We start from the raw sequence: 27,764 nt of genomic DNA, 5'->3' as shown, positions 1-27,764 counted from the left end.
GTTTATAATGCATGTTCGCTATTCCCAATTCAGAAGAGCACACACACAGCCTGTGTCTGTGAATGCTTCTCATACTCGCTCCTCTCTGCCCCACGCGGCGCGAATCCCACGTCACGGACGAGCCGTTCTCGCTTGCCGCACACACATCCTGTCTCGTAATGCTAGTTTATACTCGCACCCGGCTCCGCACCGCAAGTCTCCACGAGCGCATCTGGCAGTATGGACGAGGCTTGACGCACGCGCGCAACCTGTGTCGACTCGCGCCTGGCTTCGCGTTTAAAACGAATGTAAGTTCAGTCTAACTGCTTGCTAATTTCACTTGGATGAAATGAAACATTCAGCACATTTTCCACTTGTTCTTAAAATCCCAAATACTTAAAATAAATAAATCAGCCTGTGTAACATATGTAATACTTTAATAATTGAGTTAAGAAATAAAGTTCTTTATTTATAAAAAATAAACAAATATTTTCTGAAATTCAGTAATTAAGTTAATTCTGTAAAAGTAGTTATACCATTATAATTTGCCTGCTGAAAAAAACTAATGTAAACTATAATGGTGTCTATTTGATGGATTCTATTGGTGGGATGTAATCTGGCAGATGGCAACCAATAGAACAACAGTAATTCCTGTTGGAATAATGCCCAAAACAAAAAGGAATTTTGTAATGGTTTAATGGAAACTATAAGAATTTCTGTGATGGTTTCTATTGTTTTTTTTCAGCAGGGTAATGATACCCATACTGTGCTGCACATTATTGGCAATATTGAGCTGAAGCTTGACTTTGCAAATTTAAAATCGCAAATCAAATCACAATCGCAAATTTGATATTTTCCCCCAAATCGCACAGCCCTAATACTTACTTATTTATGATACTTATACTTCTGAACATAGAACAGGAACATGTGCCTATTGCCAGCTCCTGCTGTTTTGTATGTGTGAGTGTGAGGTGGTTTATCCACAGCACTGGTTGACTTTAACTGGCCTCAGAACTATAGTTCTGACCCACTGGATGGGTTTGTCTCTGAATCTGTGGTCAGATATCAGTGCAGTTACACAGAATCTTTGAGTCAGTGGTGCGGTGTTGATTCCACCGTCTGTCACGCCAGACACATCTCAAAAACAAAGCCATCCAGACATATAGTTGCGACATGAAACCTCCTCTTTTCCGTTTGAAGAAGATTTAGATGTCATACATGCACAGATACACTTGTGCTTGACCCAGCATACTTTCTTATCCACTCTGGGTGTCATACGTGCATTAAAATATAGTTATCTGTCTGTTCAAGTAGATTTTTTTTAAGCATCAAAATATTCATACAATGTGACTGTCCTGGACATGTTTCTCTTGAATTTAAGTACAATGAAAATAAATCTTATTATTATAATTACATTATTTTAAAATTGCAAAGTTTCTTTCTTCCATTATTTTTCCTAAATTGTCATGCATAAATGTTATGAAATGTATGTCATATAGGGCTGCACGATAAATTGCATGTGATATTTAATGCGCATCTTGCCAGTAAAGCCGGTTCTGTAATAAATATACATTCTTAGATGTTTTTGTTAGTACGTGAATGTTATCTTACACATTTTATCTCCCCAACAGATTAATTTGAAATAAGTTTGTTCACTGACAAGCTGCGCAAAACCACAATCATATTTTGTGCATGTTTTGCGCAGCTTGTCTGGGAACAATGGCTCTGTGTAGTAAATGCTGCTCCATGTGAAAGCATGCACGTGATGGAGATTTACTGCTGATTACAGAACCGGCTTTACTGGCAAGATGTGCATTAAATATCGCATGTAATTTATCGTGCAGCCCTAATGTCATACTTATAATAGGGTGACCATACATTCCCTTTTTCCCCGATGTGTCTTGGCCGGGATTACTAAATTACGAAAATGTCCAGGTTTTGGCTTTCTTTTTCTTACTGACATGCTCTCTACAGTCCTCATACACGTATTTGCATTGCTTTGACCCTTCTCTGTAGATCCCAGTCACACGCCACAATTTGTCAACTATGTACAGTGCCTGCGTGCAATTGGTCAAATTATTTTTCATTATGAAGTATGAAGACAATTGGAAATGTGGAAAAGTTCAGATAAATTACTGGAAACTTTCCAAAAATCCTTGGAATATTCCTCAAAAAATCCTGGAAAGTTTCCAAAATTTCTGGAATGTTTCCGAAATTTACTGGAAATTTTCCACCTTTTTGCAACCCTAATTGGAAAACAAAGAACATTTTAGCCAGTTTAGAAATCCAGGCCGGGACTTGTATGGGAAAAAGAGGAATTATGGTCACCATAACTTTATAATCTATTGAAAACCTGAAATTTAACCGCTCATTTCTGTGTGTGTGTGTGTGTGTGTGTGTGTGTTGTGCTGAGACTCATCACTTTTGTGAGTGTATATGAGATCAGGTTTAGCTGCATGCAGGGTAGAGGAGTGGTCTGGATTTGTGGATGTACTTGTAGGCAACTTAGAGGCAGAATTCACATGCTTTCCCATGACACTGCCTCTGCTACAGGATTTACAGGGTCACTGAGGTTACTGAAGCCTTACTATAACCCTTAGAATCTGACCTTGACACTTTACATGACTCCAGTCAAGACTGGATAACCCAGACACATCAGCTCTGTTTCTGCTTCAACCTACTGTAGTGTGCTGCCTCACTGCCTATATAGGCAGCTGCCTAGCATCCTAAAGGTCAACTTCATAAGTCACTGATTTGAAATGCTCTACATAGTTAAATAGCACTCATCATGCAAAGCGCATAGGGGATTGAAATTAATCAGGAAGATTATACACATGGAAGACACATTTTATTATAATTTTTTTTAAATAATTTTATTTCATTTATAATTGATGCTTTTCAGTAGTTATTTATTAATTTTTTACATTTATTTTTTATTGAGCTTGTCGCAGTGCATTCTGGGATTGTATCTTCTGTAAGGGATGCTGCCTGAAAATTCGGCCAAAACAAGGTTTCTTGGGAGGCAGCACAATTAAGTTATCTATTTTTTGGATCAACCTTACTGCTGCGCCTATGATGCCTAAACTGCCTCTATAGACTCCTTATATTGTTTTGAAATAAAGCAATCAGCTCTTAACAGTTTCATTACAGCTTCTGTATTAATCATCCATCACACATGGTGATCATATGAATGTAGCGTGGTTTAGTAGTTTCCGTTTTCTTGTCAGTGTAATGGATTATGACTGTTGTGAAAGTGTTTTGGAGACTGATGGGACAGAGTATGTTTAGCAGAAGTTAAAGCACCATAGAGGTTTCATGGAGGGATCTGGTATGGGGTCTAATGAATGCTGTGGTTTGGGGAACGGGCCGATGTTTTTGTCATCGAGACCAAGGGAATTTATGGAAGAGAGAATCATGCTGACCCTCAGCAGTTTAGCTCTAGTTCAGGCTTGTCCGTTTCTCTCACGGCCCTACAAGTGAGCCAGCCCCCCAGGGTCCATGTTCATCTCCATTAGAGAGACTGTATCCCACACATGCACGAACAAGTACACACGCACACATGTTCTTAAAGTCTCCCAAAGCCACACCCTTGCACGGCCTGTTCAGTAGTCTCTCAGGGGAAGCTTACCGAGGTGTAGTGTCCTGATTTAGCTGGTTAAATGAGGCCGGAGCCCCATAGGGACATGTCTGCAATAGACTGAAACACGGACACACACACTTATCAAAACTGAATGTGCCGCAATGCAGTCAATGTATAGCACCCATGACAGATAGATGTTATAAAAGTGGTGATGGTTAGATGGACTAGCTGGAAGTGATAATAGATAGAAGTGAAGTCATTATAGAGAGATAGAAGCAATAGAAGTGGTTGTAAATAGAAGTTGTTATAGATAGATATTAGGGCTGCACGATATACCGAAAATATTGAAATATCGCGGTATGCATATCGCAAGAGCGTGCGATATCAGAATCATTTTAATAATAGGCTACTTAAATCAAAACGTTGCAAAAGGTCAAAGTTTTAGTTTGACGCATATAGCAGATAATTGTTTGACGTTAAAAAGAGTTAAGTGCAATAAGTTGCAGAAAACAACTCTGCCTTCTCGTCTTGCTGTCTGACAGACTCACACCTGAAGCGCGCGCACAAGCCGCATCTTGCACAGCGTATCTTCCGCTCTGCCGCATACGTGCAAAGCGCGCGCACACACAGAGAAGCATTTCAGATGGCGCACGAACACCGAGTTGATTCGTCTTTTGCATCTCCTCCTCCTCCTCATGTTTGAACAGACACATACACACAGAATTATGTCAATAGTACCTGTCTCAACGATCATTCTCGTAAACGCAGTCAGTTATGTTTTAAATTAATGTAAACAGCTGAGAAAGAAATCGGATGTGTATCATTATACTGGATCTGTGCAGTCGGTTTTAAAGGGACAGCAGCCTATAAATACGTGCTGCTGAATATGTCACTAATGTTAATCAAACAACAAAACAAGCTATAACAAAGATGAATCTAAATTTAATTCATACAGTGAACACAATGCAGTGTTATTTTACACATAATTATTACATTTCTGTACCTGAATACTATTTATTTTATCTATGCTTGTAAATTGTGTATTTGTTCTTTTTTTCCCCCTTTTTCATTCTTTTTTTTACTGACCGTTCACTTGCCTTTAATCATGTTTGAACTTTCTCAGACTATATTTTTTGCTGTGGTATATGAAGAAGTACTTAAAGTGTATGAAAAGCAAAGTCACAATGATATAAAATTAGTGTCATTCATTTTTTTTGTCATTCACATTGATGTTAAAATTAAATTTTCTGATTTGTGACATTACTTTTTATGTACTGCTAAAACACTGCTGGTCACTTTCAGAAGTTGTAATGATTCTTTCTTTTCCAAGAAAGAATGTGAAACAAATGGGTTATATAATTTAAATGTTTAAATATTTGAAAATATAATTTAAATAGATTTTTCACACTTTAAGCAATATCATATCGAATATCGCACTTTTTAACAAGGTATCACGTATCGCATTTTTTTCCAATATCGCACAGCCCTAATAGATATTAATATTATTATAGATAGATGTAGAGAAAAGTGATAGACAGTTAAAGGTTTTCCAGTTATTATGTAGTTGTTTCTAGGGATGTAACAATTCACTCAACTCACGATTCGATATGTTTCATGATACTGATTTCACGATACGATTTTCTCAGTTTTTTTTTTTTGTAAAATGAGATTTGAGACAAATTATAAATGAAAAGGTGTATTTTTATTATTGCTTGGACAAAATGCTGAACATTTCTTTTTTTAAAACAAACCTCAAATCAAATAAATAAACATTAAGTAAAAGAAATCTCTTCATGTAAACGGCTTTGCCTGTGGTCTTTCCATTCAGTTTGAGGCAACCACTGGATTTTAATCATGATCCAAACAAAGATTCTGCTTACATGCTGCATGATCTAAATTAGATTGTATAATTTTGAAATTTGAAGCAAAAACAGAAATGGTCTGACTTTAACTTTGTGAAATTATGCAACACAAAACATCTGAACGAGTCAGTTCCTCTCAGAGATACATTCATATAAACTCCTACCCCTAACTGTATTGCGATTCATTTAATATCTGATTTGAATCGTCACGTAGGCTATATGTATCGATTTTCAACCGGCTTGTGGTGTATCGTTACATCCATAGTTGTTGCATATTTCATTTAACAAATGTTTTTCAATGATGATAACACGTTTTCAGGGAACAAGATTAGCAAAATATTGGTATCTTACAGTTTAAATTCTGGACCGGTATACCACACAATCTTAGCCTGCCCTCCCTTTGGTAGCTGCTGCACATTGAATGAATTCAAAACGAATGACTCGCGGTTGCTTTGTCACTGCAAATCGCAGTCAGAGTGAACGCCCATGTAGTGTCGTGACTCAGTTTTGTATCCTGTATTTGATTTACAGTGGATGTTCCTCCGTGTATGACGTGTTCATATTTCAAAGTTTTCTATCAGAGAGTGTATCATACCATTCACACAACCGCATATTTTTTTTTTTAGTACATTCAGTGGAAAATACTCCCCCAACTTTTCATTTATTTAGAGGATTAGTGGCTAAATTCACACATTGTTTAAATAGCTAGCATTCCCCTGGAACTAACGCAGGCTTGTTGGGTTGTTTCATTGTTACTGGGACTGCAGAGCTTTTATTGAGCCATTGATGGCCGTTGAACTGCCTCAGTGTGTAAATATTGAAAGCAGGAACACATCTGTGAGCACTTCAGTGATGGAGAGTGTCAGCCTGCTGAATGCTTGTGACACAACTCTTTAAACAGTGTGCTTTACAAACCAGCAGATTTCAAAGGTCAGTGTGATTTGTTTGGTGCTCTAACTATGACAGATCTCACTTGTTTGACTGAAGACCAACCCGCTGAAGGATGTTTGTCTTCCGTTTAGCCTGTAACTGTAGTACAGTAATGATCGTCACTCTCATCCTCTACTGAAGTTTAATCAGCCTGATAGCCTAATAGTCACATAGCCTAATTGTCATTAGAGTTAATGGTCTCTAATTACGTGAAACAACAAGCTGCAGTTCAGACAATCAGCTTTTTCTTTGCGACCCTGATTGTAATCATAAAGTGATGGTATCGGGATGTAGCCCTGAAGTGTAGGAGTAATGGCTCTGCTGTACTGAATTCTTGGTATGTACGATTAACTACAGATTACAGGCAATGCCTGCCTCTCTGCCCATTTGACTTTATCCTCTGCTTTTCTAGTGCAGAACTAGGCCTGGGCGATAAAACGGTATCTAGACGGACAAATATGACTGCTGCACTCGCGTCACACGAGATGTATTGAAAGCCATGCAAAGTTAAAACAGTTTAAACTTTTAGAAAACACGTCACAAATTTGTGGAGGTGTATTCCTTTTCACTGCATCTCATATGTTTTTAAAGGCAATCTGTGTGATGGGCGATTCGGCTCTTTGTATTAAGCAGTGCATAAATACATGATGCTGTTTTGTTTATGCAATTTATGAAATAATATTTGATTTATATGAGTTAATTTAGACGTAATGCACGTTTTTTTTATAGACAGCTATTTCCTTGCGTTGACAATTTAATGTGCTGCATTATTTTTCTCATTGTGCCCTCCTGTGGCCTCGGGAAATAAGCCAAAAGTTTAACCTATTTAATATGCATATAAAACATTAGAAATTAGACATTTGTTTAATTTTTATTTTGTGTTTGACTGTTAAAACAAAAAATTATTTGTTGTTCGTCTCAATAAATTGAGTTATTTTAAAAATGCAGTGGTTAAATGTAAAAAAAAATTTCTATTGCTCTTTGTTTTAAAAAAGGTTATTAAAAATGTCAATAATTATTGATACCGAACGATATGAAACATTATATAATTGATAAATTTTTTAGCTATATCACCCAGCCCTATGCAGAACCAAACAGTTCATTAATAATAACGATAACTAATATTACTATTTTTATGTAGCCTAATATTTAGTATTATACAAAATTATTACATTTTTTGCATATTTTGTAATACTACTACTACTACTAATAATATATATTAATACTGTATACTATGATAAAATATCAGTGTTTCCCATTCATTAACTAGACTGGCGGCCCGCCACAGTTTCATAATAAACTGAAGATATATTTATACATCTCATATAACAAAAGTTCTTTAACGTTGTGTTTCACGCCATTGCTTTGGCAAGTATCCGTCAAACGAATTAAAACCGAAAGCGTAATATTGACTTATCAAGTCTGTTTGCGCTGCTTGTTTCAAAGTGAAGCGCACACATTGTGCACGCGATCAGCTTGTGATCCTGTGTTTTCCGTGTCTCAGAGCGTCTCAGATCACGGTGACTGCAGTCAACTTCGTTATTGAATGTACTGTGAGTTTAGAGCGTGTGGGAACGCAACGGCCACCAGTTATGCATAATTTGCACATTTGCATAATTTTCAACATTTTAATGGCCAAATGTTTACAGTATTTCATTAAATTAGTAATGTTTGTAAACCTGTTTTCACAGAAGCTGGAGTTTTCTGCCAAAATAAAAGTTCAAGGGTTTATCTCTTGCAAGCATGGCCTAAAATTAACAGACACGCACAGAGAAAATACTGAACAGTTACAGCAAACTCACTGTTCGGAAGAAAAATATAAATATTGGGGTGGGGGTTTATATGAATATATTTCTGAAGGGAACTGACTTCACAAAAGTTTTGATGGCATTTTTTTCCCCTCTTATCACTGCTGATCCGTAAGCGCCATCTGTTGTCAGAGTGAATTTGCGTTCTCATTCAGTCGGTCTGTTTTTGTTTCATGCAGGTTTTATCTTTGTATCTTTGTTTGTATCGTGATTAAAATGCAGTGGTTGGTTCTAGTTTCAAATGGCTTTTTTTATTAAATGTTTAGTTGTTGTAGTAGTAGCAAGTAGCAACTGCCCGTTTTTTTTTGCAAAAACAGTTTCATGGTAAGGAAAAATATTTATGGCTGGGGGGGGGGCATGCCCCCGGACGACCCTAGAGGGATCGAGGACCACCCACCACAGTCTCACAAAATCCTGTGGGAAACACTGTATATACATAATAAATAATAATAATAATTAATAAGTATTATTATTGTTATAATTCAATACATGAATAGGAGTCATTAATATTTAATATTATACTGTATTATTAGTTATATTTTTACATATATTTATTTATATATTAATACTATGATAATGTGCTGTATACTTTATTAATATAGTACATAAAGTTGTGTGATGTTTTAATTTAGAATAAAATATGAAATATTTTGTAATTGAGTAAAAAATTCAGTATATGAAATTGTTACAAGGTTCACAACAAATGATGTCATATAATAGAAGAGCAGTTCTTTATTTTATCTTTTAGAGAAAATTATTATAATTATATAGCACAGTGGTTTCCAAACAAGGCTGAGTGAATAGTGTACAGTAGGCTTGGCGCTATAGACGGTGCTGACGGTAATACCGGTGTTAAGCTGCAACACCGGTTACGTCACTTGCCCACCGCGGCACCGACCCCCACCGTCGTTTTGATTTTTTTATCGAAATAAAAATAATTTAGTTCAGTAAAAGACCAGACACTACAATTAAAAACTGAACGCGGCTGCTCAATGCAGCGTGCCGAACGACAGTCACATCACAGATCAGATTTCATTTCTCCAGTGAGCTGACTGACAAGAAGAGTGAGACGAGACAGACAAGACGATCCCGGATGATTTAGTTTCGAAACGAAACGCAAAAAGCACCTGTTTGGCAATATTTTGGTTTTTGAAAAGCCTGTTGACTTTTGCCGTTTATCTGAGGGGATTTTGGAAGTTTTTTTTAAACATTCATTTCTTATTTAATTGGTTCCACATTATGTGCTGATTTTTACTTTATTTAAACTTTGCGTCATTTATTTATTTTATTTGACATCAAGGTGTATGCCGTGCCTCCAAGCTTTCTTACTCGTTTTGCTTATAAACGTTCTACTTTCTTATTTAATTGGTTATATATATTATACATGTTTACGTAACCTATTTCCAGTTTTGTATACCTATTTAAACTTTATGCAAGTTATTTGTTATTTTATATTAGGCATAGCCTGCCCTATAGAATGGTGTATTTGTATTTGTTTTGTTAATAAAAGTTCTATGTTTTATATATATATATAGGCTAAAGTGAATTTGACGTTGTATTTTGTTGTTGCATTCAAGCAATTGACTCATAACTGCCGCTAATTCAAAAGTGAAAGTAAAATGCACACAGCGCTTTCAAGCTATTTAAAAGCGACGGGAAAAGAGGAAAAATTCAAACGAACTAAAAATGAACAATTGCTTTACGCCGAATTGCCGCCATTTCAAAGTGAAAGTAAAATGTGCATGCTGCTTTTACAAGCTATTTAAAAGCCGAGGAAAAGAGGGAACACCCCCGCCCCGCCCCCACGGTGACACCGGTATTACCGGTGTTTTCACGCGTCGATTAACCGGTGGGAAAATTTCCTCACCGTCACAAACCTAGTGTACAGTCAGTAGTCATTATTTTGCAAAAGAAACCTCTGCAGGGTGATAGACTATTTCTCCGCTTATCATGCGGCCACTTGCCTGATAAGTAAATAATTGATCACAAAATATTAAATTGACATATTTAATTACCTCAATATGACTCGCAGTACCCGCTTGAGCACTCCGTTATCAGTTGTAGAAGTTGTGGTTGTATCAATAACAGACCACTGGATGGCGCAATCGAAGAATCTGTTCAAGGCATATAAAGCGGCAAAAATAACTCAATACTCTGAGCACCGTCTTCACACGCCTCTTAGACAGTGCGCGCATATAGCGAAATTAGTTCTTTTTCGCTGCTGATTGCATTTCAGTGGCTTAAAATGACTTTTTAAACCACAGTGCTTAAAAACTTGTGTAAACGATACGTTTTCGTGACCACATAGCACAGCAATGTAACGTGATCATGTAACTGCGATAGAGACGATAGTCCAAAATCTCTACGGGTTGACAAATTTCTACTGGTTAATTGTGTCTATTGGTATATCGCCCACCCCTACAACAAACAATGTCATTTTATAGAAGAGCAGTTCTTTATTTTATCTTTTAGATGTAATTTATTCCTTGCATTTAGACGGGTTCAGTTCTTATAAAGAACAGGGCCCAATCATGCTGGAACCTCCGTAGGCTGTTGATCACCTCATTTTCATTCTTTGTAATGTGTTTGTCTCCTAAAAATACTGTCTTTAGTGCCAAACATTTATATTTAAATAAGACTTTGACTGTATTAAAACTTAGTGAGCTACCTACATAGACAGCAAACAAACCGTTGAGGCCAAAAATGCTGTCTAGGTTAGAAGCTCCCTTGGATTTGGAGACACTTGGTGTGACTTTCTCTCTCTCTCTCGGGAAATAATCAATTGGCATGGCTTGACAGAGGTTTTTGTCATTTTCTAGTCAGCATCCAATCGGTTTGTCCATCAGTGCTCTATGCCACCCACGAGGAGCTTTTTCTCACCCCGGAAGCTACTGACCAGACTGTCGCCCATACATGAAGAACCGGAAATAACCCACTACAATCAGCACCTTGTTTTGGTTGTCCCCCTCATGTGATCACAAATGGCAGTGTTCAGCATCATAACACTACATGTGAGGGTAAGATTTACGGTATGGCCCTACTCCTGCTGCTTAGTTGATTCAAACCATCTCTTTGAACTGCAGACACACAAACAGAATTAGGATTGATTGATTCCCAGCACCGCCACACTCATTTTACCTGTAAGTGCGATAAACTCTTCGATATCTACACTGTTGAGTAGAGTGGTTTTAAATGAGATGCACCAGGTGGGTGGTTTGCATGTGGTGAAGATGGTTGCAAGAGTTGACAGGAAATGATATCAGCACCAGACACTCTTGTCTTGCACCTGCCTAAAAACTCGCCATTGTAGTTAGCTGTGCAAATGGCCACCACATAACACTGAAATAAATTGAAATTTAATGGTCTGCAATGGTTGTAATATGATGTCACACTCGGCACACTCTTTTAAATACATAATTCATAAAGCAGGTGGCAAATTATTTACATTTATTCATATTTATTTAGAATATGTAAATTATTTACATTTATTATGTAAATATGCAATCTACTCCACTTTACTGAAACACTGCACTCCTGTTTAAAACTTGTTTGTTTTAAATTTAGCTAAGAGGTTACAACATGATATATTGATCTTGTATTGGTCACATTTGATACAAATTGCAGGGCAGAGTTCAACTTTGTGACACGTTAGCATTAAGTCCTGAAGTAGTATCTGACCAAGAATATTTGTGTGTACTGCTGGATCAGAGCTAAATGACTGGGAAAATGTTGGAAGCGGGCAACCTATGTGCTTCCAAAACACCCTCATATGGACCTGCATATGTGAACCGACAAATAACAACCTTGATAGTAGGGCTGAACGATTTTGGAAAATAATCTAATTGCAAATTTTTTTACCAATATTGCGATTTAATATGCAATTTTTTTTTAAAGCTCTTTATGTTCTGTATTATTCAACAAAGACAAGCTATAAATCATTGTATAGTATGACCAACACACTATTAGATAGATTAAACATAAATGTTCTTTTCTGTAGGCCAGGCCTATTTGTTACGATGAAATTAGGTGATGCATGAATTGATATGAATGACATTTTTATTTAACAACTACAATCACAGTATATTGACTGATTTGTTGAACTTCCAACCTTGTAAGCATGTAATAAATGTTTAAATAAGCCTGGTGTAAACACTAATATGAAAGTCAGTAACAAATCACACAAATTAAAGTAGATTGCAGAAATATAAAAACAAATCTGTTGCTTTACCACACTACTTTTGGTAATTCACAGTCACTGTAATAAACATATGTAAACATGTGCCCTGCACTTTTTAAACACTGTCTGTTAACTTTAGACCAGTGGTTCTCAAACTTTTTTGGTTGCGCCCCCCTCAGACTACCAAATTATTTCACTAAACATTATGAAAATGTTATTCTTTTTTTTTAATTAAAAAAACCTACAGGGAAAAAACACATGCATCACTTGAAACATTGAAAATAGCATAGAGAGAATAACTGTTGTTATTATTATTATTATTCTCTGTCTGTAATTTATTTATTTGTTGTGGGTTTCATGCTGTCCGCTAAGGCATAGGACACACAGTCTGTCCTCCTCACCAACGACATTAAACACCGTGTCTACACCGGACGCGAGCGGCAAAATACAGTAGAAACCATTATAATCAGTGACGCTGTGTACACTGGATGCGGCGCGACATTAAACTGATGCTTGTTCTATTTATGACATACTGACACTAAGTTAAAATTATTTGCACCGGTCGCTTTGCCGCCTCCAGTGTAGAGCTGTTGCAGCGCGACACACAACTGTAGCGTCCGGTATAGACACGGTGAGTGAAGCCGAGAGCAAGATATGCCTCATCATATTTTCTGCATTTAGCTTTTAAATGACCAGCACCTGCCTGGGTCTGTGCGACTTCATCTATGGCTTTTATCTTCCCTTTCACAAACCGATCCATCTCCCATTCTAAGTTACGTCCTTTGGCTGTTTACTTATTTCTTTTCTTTTTCTGCTGATGGCCCGCGCTCAACTTGAAGCAGCGCTGCTTAGACCGATGGGTGTGTGTCATCAGAGTACTGCGAGAGCTATAAGAGAGCGCGGACGTCTCCTTATGCTTTCTCTCGCTCGCCATACTTTGATGTCATACACCGATCTGATCTTCAAGTCGAACTCACCTCTTTACTCTCGCCTGTCACGTGACCGTGTAATCGCAGCGAACTTGAAATTTCGAAATCGAAATTTTTCATATCGTGATGTTATCGCAAATGCAATTAATCATTCAGCCCTACTTGATAGTTGTGTAAATTTGAAAATGAATTAATGCAGGTCTATCACTGAACCCCGCACCATATGGATGAAATATGGATTTAAAGTGTGCTGAGTATGTGTGCACGTGGGTGTTCGCATATCCATGTGTAATTCCACACATTCCATCTGCCTATTCGGGCTCTTTAAGTTCTTATTATGTGTGTGGTGTTGTTGTTTCTGTGTACTGGAAGCTTCTATCACCAGAACAAATTCCTTGTATGTGCAAACATACTTGGCAATAAAGCTCATTCTGATTCTGATTAATATCTGCAGCAGCTCATCACATTGTCTTAATAACAGCTGATTCTTTTGGACTGACCCCTGCACCCTGTGACATGCATCAGCAGCTAAATTTGGCCCAATTGTGGTCATAGTCAAATATGCAGCAGTGCATTCCTGCCTTCAGGTCACTTTTTCTTCTTCTTCTTCTTTTGGCACTGTGTTTTTATGAGTAACACTGAACGGCTGTTAAGTAGCTTTTGTGAGGGTGTTTATAAAGGGTCCTCTTAAATCAGTTGAACTGCATACCAGAGCCTTGATAAGTGTTTTCAGTGTAGGGAACAGTCGTTCAGGGTTTCTTTTATTGGGAAGACCTGTTTGCTTCAATGAAACAGTTCCAAAAGAATCAGTTCACAGGTTTGTTGAGTCACCACTGAGAAGTGTTGCCAAACATCCCTGTGCAGCTTTTTTGTTGTAAAAGACATAAAACTTGCTGTCTGTCATGATGTTTTCAATTATATTATGTAGATTGCCTCAAGTATGTTTATGGTTCCAACATGTTTTCCTACTCAAGTTCTTCCTTTAAGGGTGTTCACACTGACAGCAATTAAATTACTAGAGACAGATCATGTTTCACTTAAAAATATGTCACAATAAAAGATGATCACAATTTCTATTTTAATGCCGTTCTGTTAAATAAAATAAATAATTTAATCATTAATCTAAAATTAAATTTCATTGTGAGTCAAATTTAAATTGAATCATTCTTTTTCAAATTGTCCCATTGGTAGTCTTGATGGACATGAAGAACTGCTCAACTTTGTTCAGTTCCCAATAGATAATGTTGTTTATCATCTCAAATAGTCAAATCTCTTTGAAAATGAACAACTTTTTTACTGCAAAGCACCATCATTGTGAAGGCCTTTTTGCAGTTCAATGTTTTAAGTAAAATTACAATTTTAATGAAAAACATTTCCAATGACTAGTCAGTCACATATCACTACAATGAAAAAAATTTGGTGTAGGATTTACATTAAAACTAATTTCACTCAGAAATTGTTAATTCACAAATAATTGCAAACAAATGGTTTGTAAGACAAAAGTAACGCATTGTATTAAATGTGACATTTTGAAGTAGAAAGACTAAAATGGTATTTTCTTTTCAAATGTACTGTAATAATCATTGTAGTTAGGACTTACTAACCCTCACCCAGCTTTGTTTATTAGGTGTTGTATGAGTTAAATGAGGATGTCACCTCAGCAACTGATAACCGTTGTGGAACGAGAGCCATTAGCTGATGAGAATTATGTTTAGCATGGGCTAGATTATGAAAAATCATCAGGCAAGTTATTTATATTCCTGTCTTCCTCTGGGCCTTTGCCTCATTTTAGAGACCGCAGAAGCCTGAAGCCTAGCAACCCGCAGAAAAAAAACAGCACTCCTGTGGTGGGGTATTCAACACCCTCTTAGTCGGGTTCTTTGTTTTTGCCCTCACTTTCTTTCTTGTGTGTGTGTGTGTGTGTGTGTTCTCATTGCACTTCCTCCCTTGTGCTCATGGGTTTTTCCAGTCACCCTGGGACCCAATGGAGCAGGATGCCCCGCAAGCTTATCATTTCCTCTGCTACATGGCTCTGCCTGAGCCGCGTGTATGGTAAACACACTCACACACAGATCTTGACAGGCTTGTAGGGTGAATCCAAGTACTGACACCGATAACAGCGTGGACGTTAAACAGGTATTTGTAGAAACACACACATCGGAGCCCCTCATGGTGTGCTTGTGTGTCCGTTCAATGTGAAGTCTGTGTTTTGAGTCATGAAGGGAACTGGCTAGCAATCCCATTTGGCCACCATTGCCTTTCTGCTAGCCAGTTGGCCCTAGTCATCATCCAATCAGCACATTCCTCCCCATGAATACACTGGGACCACTTTTGGCAGGCCACACTGGGTGGGGTAATGTTCATATCCTGTGCGCTCACCCTTCCACACACACTTGTATGAGACATCACAGCCGTCACAATAGACCAAAGTTTCTTCTTTCTTGAGTTTGTCAGCCAATTAGTCAGGCATGATTTGTCAGTGCTTAAATAGACAGGTATGTGTAGATGAACAGATGAAATGAATTTAGGAGGGGAGGGAAAGAATAGATCTTTAGAGGAGAGCGAGTGGGCACAAAGCTCCCTCAGTGCTGGAGTGGCACTGCCAGTTTGCGCGGACCTGTTGTTGTGCGAACACAGACCCTGCTCTGTGTGTGAGCGTGACCCAGCTGCTCTCCCAGCATTACATCAGTCTCCCACATCACCCACACACACAATGAGACTCCAGTCAGCCATCCCTCCATATGCCCAGCACGCTGCCCGCATGCAAAAAGCAGCTTTACGCTCTCTCACACGTGTGTAGTGTTTTTAGCTGAGCTCTTTATTAGTGTGGTTTGCTAAGATAAGCATCTCTATTACTGTCGCTGATACTTAGGGTTAGGGATTTAATCAAACTCCTAAGCATAAGTACAGTATTAAACTTTTGGCATCCTGCACTGGATGCGTTTTGAACATTCACCATCATGTTGTTCCAAACCCTTTCAATCTCTTTGTGGAACAAAAAATATTTTTAAAAAGTTGTTTTAGACGACATTTGCATTCATTGTATGGACAAAATCTTCTTTTATGTTCCACTGAAAAATGGGGGGGGGGGAAATATAGGTTTAGGGTAATGTGAGGGTGAGTAAATGATGACAGAATTTCATTTTGGGTGAACTATCCCTTTAAATTGAAGGAAGGACTCAAGCCAGAATATCATGGATTTGGGGGTAACCCTAGCATTTTGTGTGAATGAGCAGCAAACACATCATCTTCAGAAATTATAACATCTGAATCTATACTTGTGTTGATACATTTTGTTCTGCTGTAGTAGGTTTTAAATAGGGAATATTGTGTGTGTGTGTGTTTGTGTGTGAGCTGTCGCACACTGAGCAGAGGGGGCAGGAAAAGGCTGTTGTGTTTCTAGGCCACATTCTTAAGCAGAGAGAGTAACCAGAGTAAATGATGACAGAATTTCATTTTGGGTGAACTATCCCTTTAAATTGAAGGAAGGACTCAAGCCAGAATATCATGGATTTGGGGGTAACCCTAGCATTTTGTGTGAATGAGCAGCAAACACATCATCTTCAGAAATTATAACATCTGAATCTATACTTGTGTTGATACATTTTGTTCTGCTGTAGTAGGTTTTAAATAGGGAATATTGTGTGTGTGTGTGTGTGTGTGTGTGTGTGTGTGTGTGTGTGTGTGTTTGTGTGTGAGCTGTCACACACTGAGCAGAGGGGGCAGGAAAAGGCTGTTGTGTTTCTAGGCCACATTCTTAAGCAGAGAGAGTAACCAAGCATGAAGACTGCGCTCAGTACGGCCCGTCCCTTCTCATGCAACCACAGAAAAAGCCATCTCTCTTTTTCTCTCTCTTTTTCTGTCTTTGTGCCTCCCTGTTTTCTCTCTCTTCTGCTTGCTTTATTCCCCTCCCCTCTCATAGCTGAATTGGTCCCTCTGACCTGCCTCCTTTTCACTTCCTTTGTCTGTGAAGTTCATTCTGACATGTTGCATGTTGATTTTTCAGCATAAACACCATTGTGTGTAATCTTATCACCTGAAGCTGACAGCTGTCTCCTAGACGGTCCAGATCTGGTTTAGAAAAGTACCAGGAGCCTGGTTGTATCCTCTGGAAAAACGACAGTCATCAGCAGATCTGTCACTCCTGGTTTTGTTTAGCCCGGATTTGGCTGCATAACGTGTGTTGCCTCAAACTCGCCACAGGCCACGAGGTGTGAATCTCATCCAGCTGTGTGTCAGTGGAGTTTAGGAGCTACTTGTCTGCCACCGCTTAATGGAGACACGTGTGTGTGAATACGGGTGAGAGAGGGATGCTTTGTAGTGGTCGACCGATATATCGCCAAGGCCGATATATCGGCCGATATTTGTCATTTTTCAAATATCGGCATTGGTCGATAAGTTTTTCTGTTTGGCTGATGCATTCGTGGCAGGACTTTTATTTTGGCGGCGCACCAGACTTTTATTTTGACGGCGCTGAGAACGGCAGCGCCTGAACACACAGTGCTCACATTCTCCCTCTTGTTCGCTGTCATCGTTAACAGTTCTGTCCACGACAGAAGTCGTTCTGTCTGACAGAAGTCTGTCTAATAATCAGATAGAACTGTTAAACAAAGGAATTAAAATGTATACAAAAAAGTATTATAACGATTGCTTTTATATTGTTAGTAATGGATACTTTCTCGTTTGCCGTCACCATTCAGCAAATACGCATATATATAATTTAAACAAATCTGGCAGCGCCTGAACACACAGTGCTCACATTCTCCCTCTTGTTCGCTGTCATCGTTAACAGTTCTGTCCACGACAGAAATCGTTCTGTCTGACAGAAGTCTGTCTAATAATCAGATAGAACTGTTAAACAAAGGAATTAAAATGTATACAAAAAAGTATTATAACGATTGCTTTTATATTGTTAGTAATGGATACTTTCTCGTTTGCCGTCACCATTCAGCAAATACGCATATATATAATTTAAACAAATCTTTGAATGACTAATGAACATCTAATTTCAAAAACCTTGCTAACTTAGTCGGATCCAGTTGTGAGATCTTATGAAGTGTATTGCGTGTTCTCTGCGTGGCGTTCGATCCGTGCAAACTGAATACGGACAGGAGGAGAGTTCAGCTTCACTGAGACTCGCGATCAACAAAATTTAAACTCGTGATTTCAAATTATGCTGCGCTTCATGCTTTTGCCCAATGGCCATGTTAATGTAATTTTCACTGTGTGCTGTATATAAATGAGTGTTACCTTGGCTTTATTTGAAAAAAATATGATTCCCAATGCACACAAACTTCCAAGAATACTGAGTGCCCTGTTGGTTACAGTGTTTACTTCCCTTTTAATTATATTTTTATTAAATATTTGTTTATTTGTGAAAAATACTTTGTCATTTAAAGTATAAGCATGTTTATTTTACACATTTATTTTTTAATCCAGATGATTTCAAATTTCTTAAATATTAATTAAAAGCAATAAAATTATATCGGCTTTATATCGGCTATTGGCCACCCTGCTTTCCAAGATATAACGGCATTGGCTGTCAAAAAAACAATATCGGTCAACCACTAGTGCTTTGTGTGAGTTTGAGGAGCTCTCAGAGTGGACTTTAACCACTCTGATGGTAGTAAGCCAAAAACTACATTAAGAGAAACAAGAAAATGAACAGGATGATGGTGGATCCATGTGATCGTGACTTAAATGGCCGTCCTTCTGTTTTTTTGCTTGTTCTGTTTGTTTTTCCTTAATTTTACAGAACCGTTAGTCCACAAATGAACATTGTCATTATTTACTCACTCTTGTCGTTTCAAACCTTATGACTTTCCTCTTTCTGTGGGACACACAAGGAGAAATGTTGAAAATGTACTGGCCACTGTTTACCCTACAAAGAAAGTGAATGGGGATCTGGGCTGCCAAGCTTCAAAATAACTCAAAAGCACCTTAAACATTTTACCAAATTCTGTGTTTTCCATTATTTTTCTGAATTCCATTTTATTGGGTTCATTTTTAATAATCAAAAGCATCTTTAATTAATTGATTTTATATAAAAAAAAACTTAATTTATTATTATTATTATTTTTGTGATTTATTCCTTAATAATTATTAGTAATAGTAGTACTATCGTTACATTAAGTCAGTGGTTCTCAATTCCAGTCCTCATGTACCACCGCTCTGCGTATTATGTATGTTTCTCCTATCACAGATGTTTGTTCTATATCGACCGTAAGTGTCCTGCGAAGTGGACATCACAGGATATTCTACCATGATTCCAGTTCGAAGTGAGCTTATAAATGTTCCATTCAGAGGGCATTAAAGTGCGCAAGACTTGAATTTAAATTTTATTTATTTACAGAGGTATATTATTTCACACTTCTCTAGTAAGTTTTGTCTGTGTGTGAAGACGCTGCAGGCCGTGGCGTAGCACAGATTCATGTATGAATGTTCCGAAGTGAAGTAAACTTGGCAATGAGCATTGTGTAAGGACCATGTCGATCGGAACGCAGTTCATGCATGGAGCTCTCTTCTAACTAGCTGGTTATCTGAATCAGGTGTGCTAAATAAGAGAGACATGCAAAATGTGCAGAGCGGTGGTATATATATATATATATTAAGTAATATATTTCTGTCACAGTTTCTCCAACATTAAACCTAACTTTTATTTTGACTGGTTGCTGTGAAGACCTTTAAAGTCTGTGTGAACCAGAAGTTGCTGCCAACTTTATTTCAGTGTGGTGACGTATTTCCAACTGAAACGGAATATTGAATAGAGGGCAGCCAACTAAAGGTTGGAGGGGCGTGGTCAAGCATATTCTGCCCAAGCCATCAAACTGATGTCATGTTAAACAAATCACTTGTTAATGTTAAATATCTTTGCAAAAAAGGTGCATGAACCTACAACTACATCTTCTACAAACTTGTCTTATATTATGTTCAGAAATAATACAAGGAAAATGCTTAAAAAAAATATCAAAAGGTAATTCAAATTCAAAATGATTGAAGGTATAACACCAGTAGACTATTATTAACTATAAATGTTCTGTAAAAACAATGAACGGCAGCTTTCAGCCTGTCACCATGATGCAAACATGAAATTTCAGACATACAGTAGTAGTTCTTTACAGGTTTTTATTCGGTTGTGCTGCTTTTCCACTGTTTTTTCTATGTATGTTTGACTGTTGTGCTCGCGTCTCTTGCAGCATCTCATGCTTGAAACGGCATTCTAAAAATGCGGTGCTCAAGTTAAAAGAACTTCAACTCAACTCCCATCTTTCTTCCTGCATTTTTTTCCTATTCCACTGTCAACACAAAAGCGCATTCTGTGTGAATGGCACCTAGTGATATATTCTACTGACGGTCCTTCACAGAGCGCGTACATCTTTCAATCTTTTCTCTTTACTGTTAACATTGACATATTGTCAAAGTGTCTAATTCTAACGTTTGGTAATATTTCTGTTCAAAATCATGATTCCTTGATTTATAAAAGTAAAATTGTGGCAAAACATTCAATTCGAATTAATCGATAAAATCTGAAAAATTGCCTAGGCCTAGTATAAGCTAAAGTAAGGATGCTTTGCTTCAGCAATAACCTCTAATTATGAAATACCCACCAAGAAACTTGTTATTGTGTGTATTGTCTGTTTACCAGTCTTCACAAAGCCAGAAAAGCTCAGCTTATGGTTGTAGACATGTGGCCTCATCACATCTCAAACTAAATATTTATATATTTGTGTCTTTTTGTGTATTGTTCTTACAGGTGACATCACACAGAAGGGCTATGAAAAGAAACGAGCTAAACTTCTTGCACCGTTCGTACCACAGACCCAAAGTAAGAGTCACCATGCAGACTTCCTGTCTGCTTATTTCCATCCTTCTCTCAGTTTCTTCTTTTGCATGCCACACAATGCCATTGTCACACTGATTAAGTCAATTAAATATGATGTAGAAGTATGACATCTGTCACACAAAATATTTAAAAATATTTTAGTTCCATAAAATATGTATCTGAGATTTTTATTTTCTCTGTATTGTTTGAAAATTTGTGGCTCCATGCTGCTTCCTAATGGTGGTCTGTAGAACTTCACCTGCTATAGGCATCAATCTCTTCATTAAGAGACTGCACTTTAAAAATAAAAATAAACACTTGAAATAGTCTTGTGGCCAAAGCAGCCTTTTTTTATCTGGAAACTTTGAGTAATTTGATTCTTTTCCAATCGTGCAATCAGCCATCACACTTCTCAGGGTCTTTCTGGCCGGTTAATGTCCACACACAAACACACACACATACATATAGGCTTCCTGTAAGCAGCAGCCCACTGGCAGGCATGAAAGAGGAAATGAAACTGGTGAGATCACTATTGGTGGGTTTTGACAGTTCAGTAACCTCATCAGTGACGTGCTTGTTCTATAGTTACAAAAACCCTTATATACTAGATTGCAAGGACACGTTGCTTACACAATAGTTTTGACCTACAAATATCTAATTGGCCATATGTAGCCATATTTGTTGTGTAGATATGTTTTCATTTGAAACCCCGATATCAAATTTGCTAGTGTATCTTCAAAGGTGCCATTTCAGTGCTTCTAGGTTAAAGTTCAACCCCTGCCGTCCACTTCTGCCCTGTCTGCGTTACTACTCTGATGCTGGCCCTTCCTCATTCTGTATAAATATAAAATAAATGTTTTAAAAAAATTTTAAAGCTTTATTTACTCACCCTTTTGTATTTACAAACCTGTATTGAATTCTTTGTTCCGTTGAAAAGAACAAAAAACATTTTTAAGAAGTAAGGGGAAGACAGTCCATTAATATTAGGGTTGCAAAGAGGTGGAAAATTTCCGGAAACTTTCCAAAAATGCCTGGAATATAAAAAAAGAAATTTTCCACCTTTTTGCAACCCAATTAATATTGATTTAAGTTGCTCAAAATATTGTAAGGTTTTAGACTTCTATAATGCACTTTTTTTTAGACTTCTATAATGCATTTTTCATTTTCGGGTGAATTATGTATTCCTGTAATATCTGTCCCTATGCATGTGGAGACAGACCAGAAACTTTGCGCTTTCTGAAAATGTACCTTATGGTGTTGATTTTGTCTGTGTACACGAGTTTATTTTATGAGCTGTGATCTTTATAGATGTGGATGTGAGCATTAAGTTGACCCTGGGCCTTTCTTCAGACCCTACCTCTAACCCTAATGCCGTCCCCGTTGCCGCCTCACGGCAACACCGAGCTCACCGCAGCGGAGGAACACGGGATGATCGCTACCGGTCAGGTAAGGAAAATCAGTTCGCCAGTACACTTCTGTTCAAATATTTGGGGTTGGTAAGATTTTTTTAATGTTTTTGAAAGAAGTCTCACTATAGCTGCATTTATTTAAAGGTGTCATATGATGCGATTTCAATTTTTCCTTTCTCTTTGGAGTGTTACAAGCTGTTCGTGAATGGATAAGATCTTTGCTTCTCGCTGTAGTATTGTTGCTGCCTCCGCCGCCATGTCGCGGAGATGCTGTGTTTCGTTGTGAAAGCGAAAATACTTTTTTGTCCTCTTCCAAAAGAGGACACAACTAGAAATCAGTGGTTAAGTTGTATTTACAACACTGTTCCAGAACAGTTCAACCCAAATATTTGTGTGTGTGCAACACATTTTACGGAGGACTGTTTCCTGGACCTGGGAGAGTAGCCTACAATGCCGGCTGTTCTGACTCTCAGCCTATAAGTATGTTTTCATATTTAAAGAATTTGCGAGAATTCAAGAATCAAGCGCGAGTTTTGAGCAGTGTAGAGTAGGGCTTGTTGTTTGTCGTTTCTCCGATCACAAATGCAGACATGGTTTTATGTTTACACGGCGAGATGCAACACAATGCGTAAAAAGACTGTATAAGTCATTATAATCAGTAATTATGTCCCCACTGGATGCAACAAATGCCTCGTTTGTAATGGGTTTTATTGGTTTTGTCCGTCGCACCGGGTCACGGCATCACAGTATGGTGTAACATTTCCGTCACACGCTTGAGGTATTCGGCCAATCACAATGCACTGGATAGCTGGCCAATCACAGCACACCTCGCTTTTCAGAACGATGAGCTTTGTAAAAATCGACGCATTTCAGAAAGGCGGGGCATAGAGGAGAAACAATAATGTACAGTATGTGGAAAATAATGTGTTTTTTTAACCTTAAACTGCATAAACACATTTCATTACACCAAATACACAAAATGATGTTCTTTTTTAGCAATGTCATATGACCCCTTTAATTAAAAATACAGTAATATTGTGAAATATTACAATTTAAAATATATTTTTTCTATTTTAATATATTTTAAAATACAATATATTTGTTTGATACAGCAGTCATTACTCCAGTCTTAAGTGTCACATGATCCTTCAGAAATCATTCTAATATGCTGATTTGGTGCTCAAGAAACATTGATTATTACCATTATAAATGTTAAAAACAGTTGTGCTGCCTGATGTTTTTGAGGAAACTGTTTTCAGAACAACAGAAGGTTAAAAAAATAGCATTTATTTGAAATAGAAATATTTTGTAACATTTTGTAAATGTCTTTACTGTCACTTTTGATAATTTTTTTAAATAAAGTATTCATTTCTTTAAAAAGAAAAAAAGTTTGGAGTCTTGCTGACAAACATTTGAACAGCAGTGTACGTTTCTACCCTTACTTTTTTGAGGCTGACCCAAGTAGGTGTGTAATATCTGAAGGAAAAATAGCCCATTTCACACAAGGCAAAACATCTGTAATATTTGTTATGTATATAGTGGTTGTAAAAATGGAGGATTTCTGAAAAGTTAACAGTGGAGAAACATGCTTTTTGTCCCCTTATTGTGTAGTTACAGCATCAACCAGAAGGTACTAACCAGCCAAACCTCAAGCCATTTCTTAAATCCGGCCCAAATAAATGTATATTGTGTTACTGAATGCTCAGTGTGAAGAGACGGCTCTCTAATGTGTTTGTCACCACAAAGAGACATTTCTTTGTCTCTACATGAGTCAGTTTAATAACTACAGTCACTGTTTGGTTACATTGCTGGATGTCTCATCTGCCTCCTGTTATGTGCCAGTGTGTAACTGTTTTTCTCTCCGTTTGACTTTCTGTACTCTGTTTTCTCCTCTCATCGTTCTTTGCATCCTTCTGCTAGATATCCACACAGAGGCTGTGCAGGCAGCTCTGGCCAGGCATAAAGAGGAGAAGATGGCCCTTCCCATGCCCACTAAGCGTCGTTCAGCCTTCGTCCAGTCTCCTGCGGAAAACTGCACTCCTCCCGGTGGGTCCTGCTTCGCCCACAAACCTTCTGCTGCTCCTTCTGTCCAGATATCACTGACCAGCAGGGTCTCAGAAAATGCAGGCACACCCGACGAACTTTAGGGCACACCCTAGCCTTCATATGAGAAAAGGGCCTCCTATATATAGCAAATTTGATACATGTGATTAATTAATGAATTAACAATTTATATATCTCTGTTAAAACTCTTCTAAGTCAATATGTAATATTCATGATGTATGTGTCTGCCTTTTGTTGTCTTTTATCTGCATTTATGTTTTGTTTCTGTGATTAAATCGTTTTTGTATGTATGTTTTAACACAGATACGTCGTCAGCGTCAGAGGACGAGGGCTCCCTGCGGAGGCGTCAGGCCGCAATCAGTGCAATGCTGGCTCAGAATCTCCAGAGTCCCGAGTACTGGATCAACCGCTCTGTCCAGAGCTCCTCCACCTCCTCTTCTGCCTCCTCCACCCTCTCTCATGGCGACGGCAAAACTCACAACCACAGCCAGGGGCAGACCAGCGTGCTCGCTGATGTGCTGGCACACACCTGCTTAGGTACTGCAGGATAATGAGTCACACATACACGCACGTTCAGGTGCTGAATCATAAACGACCACTAATACACACACAAAAGAGCTTCAGTTTTATAGTTGTCTTACACTTACGTTGGCACTATTTGACTCCTAATGACCTGGTGAAGGCAAAACAAAGCAGTAGCAAATCATAATTTCCAAATCAGTCAGCATTTACACTGTCTATTCAAACCTGTTTGTTCAGTTGTGTTTTACATTGAGCATGTGAACGAGTTCACCGGATGAATCACTGTGCTGTCATGTGTCTTCACTGCAGAGAGCAGCAGCGTTCCGCCTGACGTCACGTCCACAGTGCCTCAGGACAGGAACTCCAGTGTGGACCTGCCACCCAACATCACAGTGAGGGGCATGAACCGCGGCCAGAGTCGCTCCAGCATGATGGACACTGCCGGCGGTATGGGCAACATCACATATCTAGTTCTGAGTTGAATCCCAACGTTGTAATATTTGAAACAAAGCAAAATATACTATTAAAATATTAAGTTTTTTTTTTTTTAAATGAAATGGATGATTTGTTCATCATATGAAGCATTGCTAATAATGTCCTCCTATTAGTCTGTGTTTTTTGGTGCAGGTTTTTTTCTACTGCAACCCATATTAGTATTTAATATTACCATTTGGTATAGATAGCTAGATAGCAATTTTTTAGAAACTTGTATACTGATATATTAAATAAATTATGTGTTTAGAAATTTCAAGGTATTATAAGATAAAATTAATTTATAGAAAATATATAACTAATGAATAGAAAATATGATTGTAGTTTACATCTTAATTTTATGTGCGTTTTAGAAATTAAATTTAGATTAGAATTTTTTTATATTATAATAATAATTGTTTTTTTATATTTGAATCCTTCCAGCTATGCTCAGCACTAAAATATGATGTTTGCAAGAGAATAGGGCTGCACGATAAATCGCATGCGATATTTAATGTGCATCTGGCCAGTAAAGCCAGTTCTGTAATCAGCGGTAAATCTCCATCACGTGCATGCTTTAAAATGGAGCAGCATTTACTACACACAGCCGTTGTTCACTGACAAGCAGCGCAAAACCACGATCATATTTTACGCATGTTTTGCGCAGCTTGTCAGTGAACATTGGCTCTGTGTAGTAAATGCTGTTCTATGTGAAGGCACGCACGTTATAATTTTTTAAAATTCATATCTAGTAAACACGAGCGACTGTAAAATAATGTAAATTCATTGATTTGAATGGCTTTTTTATTTTCTGTTAAGTTTCAAAAGTGATGCCTAGTTCAGAGAGATTGTAAACTGAAGTGGTTGTCATGTGTTTCTGCTAACATTTTAATGTTTTGCTTCCTCCTTGGTCATGATGCCATCTGACTGTAGGAAAAGGTAGGGGTGGAGGGGTGTTTAGTGCAGTGCAGTGACACCCAGTGGTTTCGTCCTCCCAACTTGATCCTGTATGATTCTGTGTGTTGCTGATGATTTCTGTGTTGTGACAAACCTCCTGATTGAATCATCTGTATTTGCTTTGACTCTGTCTGTTCCATATGGTGTCCTTTGAACAGCTCACATTCCTGTAATATGAACAGGTGAATGAGAATATTTCTGTCAACAGGTGTTCCAGCACACAGTCGTGTCTCCACAAAAATACAGCAGCTGCTCAACACATTAAAGAGACCCAAGCGGCCTCCGCTCAGCGAGTTCTTTCTGGATGACTTTGAAGAGATTGTGGAAGGTATGAAGCTATTTCTGGTTCCATACTACATTTATTTGGATATTTTTAATATATAATAATATATAGTTCTTTATATTCTTTGTCTTCTCTACTTGCAGTTCCCCAGCCAGATCCCAACACACCCAGGCCAGAAGGGCGACAGATGATTCCAGTAAAGGGAGAGCCACTAGGGGTGGTCAGTAACTGGCCTCCAGCTCTGCAGGCGGCACTGGCACGTTGGGGAGCCACACAAGCCAAGAGTCCAGCCCTCACTGCCTTGGACATCACCGGAAAACCACTCTACACTCTTACCTATGGTAAGGTGTTGTTTGGATTGGCACAAGTAGACTTGCAATGTTTTGATGGAATAGTTTACCCAAAAAAGAAACTTCTGTCATTATTTACTCACCTTCATGTCATTCAAAACCCATATGCTATTATATGTATTATTTGTCTGACTATTTCTTTTAATATATTGTGTCTTTAATAAGCTTCTGTCACCCTTTGATCTCTGTAGGTAAACTGTGGAGTCGCAGTCTGAAGTTGGCATACACGCTGTTAAACAAACTTGGCACCAAAAATGAACCAGTTCTGAAACCTGGAGATAGAGTAAGATTTCAACACAGTACTTGGTACACTACAATCATATACTGTTCTTAGCTCAAGGCTGTATCTTATCAAAGTCCCTTTCAAGGAATGTCTGTTCACATGGCAGCCATATTTGCAACGCCTCCGGGCAGCTCATCCAAGACCAGGTCCTATCTAAATGAATGGGGGAATCCTGAAATCTCAAAAACTGCCCTATGAACTCACAAATAATTACATATTTCAAATCAGCAACAAAATCTGAAATGAACTGCCCCATAAATGCTGTTTCTTATGCTCAAATAGCGTTAAAAAAAGCGTACTTTTCAGGCTAGACCAGCCAATGCACATGCACAGTCATA

The 27,764-nt window shown here is 38.0% G+C and overlaps 1 protein-coding gene across 3 annotated transcripts in view; it reads left to right on the top strand.

The window, feature by feature from the left end:
* LOC107563628 (disco-interacting protein 2 homolog B-A-like) overlaps positions 1–27,764 on the top strand; it is a 68,078-nt gene that overhangs the window by 27,711 nt on the left and 12,603 nt on the right. For 2 of the 3 annotated variants that reach the window (XM_016248538.1, XM_016248537.1), the window contains exons 2-9: positions 21,019–21,090; positions 22,396–22,533; positions 24,417–24,542; positions 24,864–25,097; positions 25,392–25,529; positions 26,719–26,838; positions 26,937–27,134; positions 27,335–27,426. In XM_016248538.1, coding sequence (XP_016104024.1) covers positions 21,019–21,090; positions 22,396–22,533; positions 24,417–24,542; positions 24,864–25,097; positions 25,392–25,529; positions 26,719–26,838; positions 26,937–27,134; positions 27,335–27,426 — 1,118 coding nt within the window. The remainder of the gene's footprint in view (positions 1–21,018; positions 21,091–22,395; positions 22,534–24,416; positions 24,543–24,863; positions 25,098–25,391; positions 25,530–26,718; positions 26,839–26,936; positions 27,135–27,334; positions 27,427–27,764) is intronic. The other variant, XM_016248539.1, reaches the window with a different exon arrangement.

The sequence above is a fragment of the Sinocyclocheilus grahami genome, unplaced genomic scaffold, assembly GCF_001515645.1.
Source record: "Sinocyclocheilus grahami isolate Dianchi unplaced genomic scaffold, SAMN03320097.WGS_v1.1 scaffold884.1, whole genome shotgun sequence".
NCBI lineage: Eukaryota > Metazoa > Chordata > Actinopteri > Cypriniformes > Cyprinidae > Sinocyclocheilus > Sinocyclocheilus grahami.
Note: the sequence above shows the minus strand (reverse complement) of the source record. Positions and strands in the feature narration are given on the sequence as shown.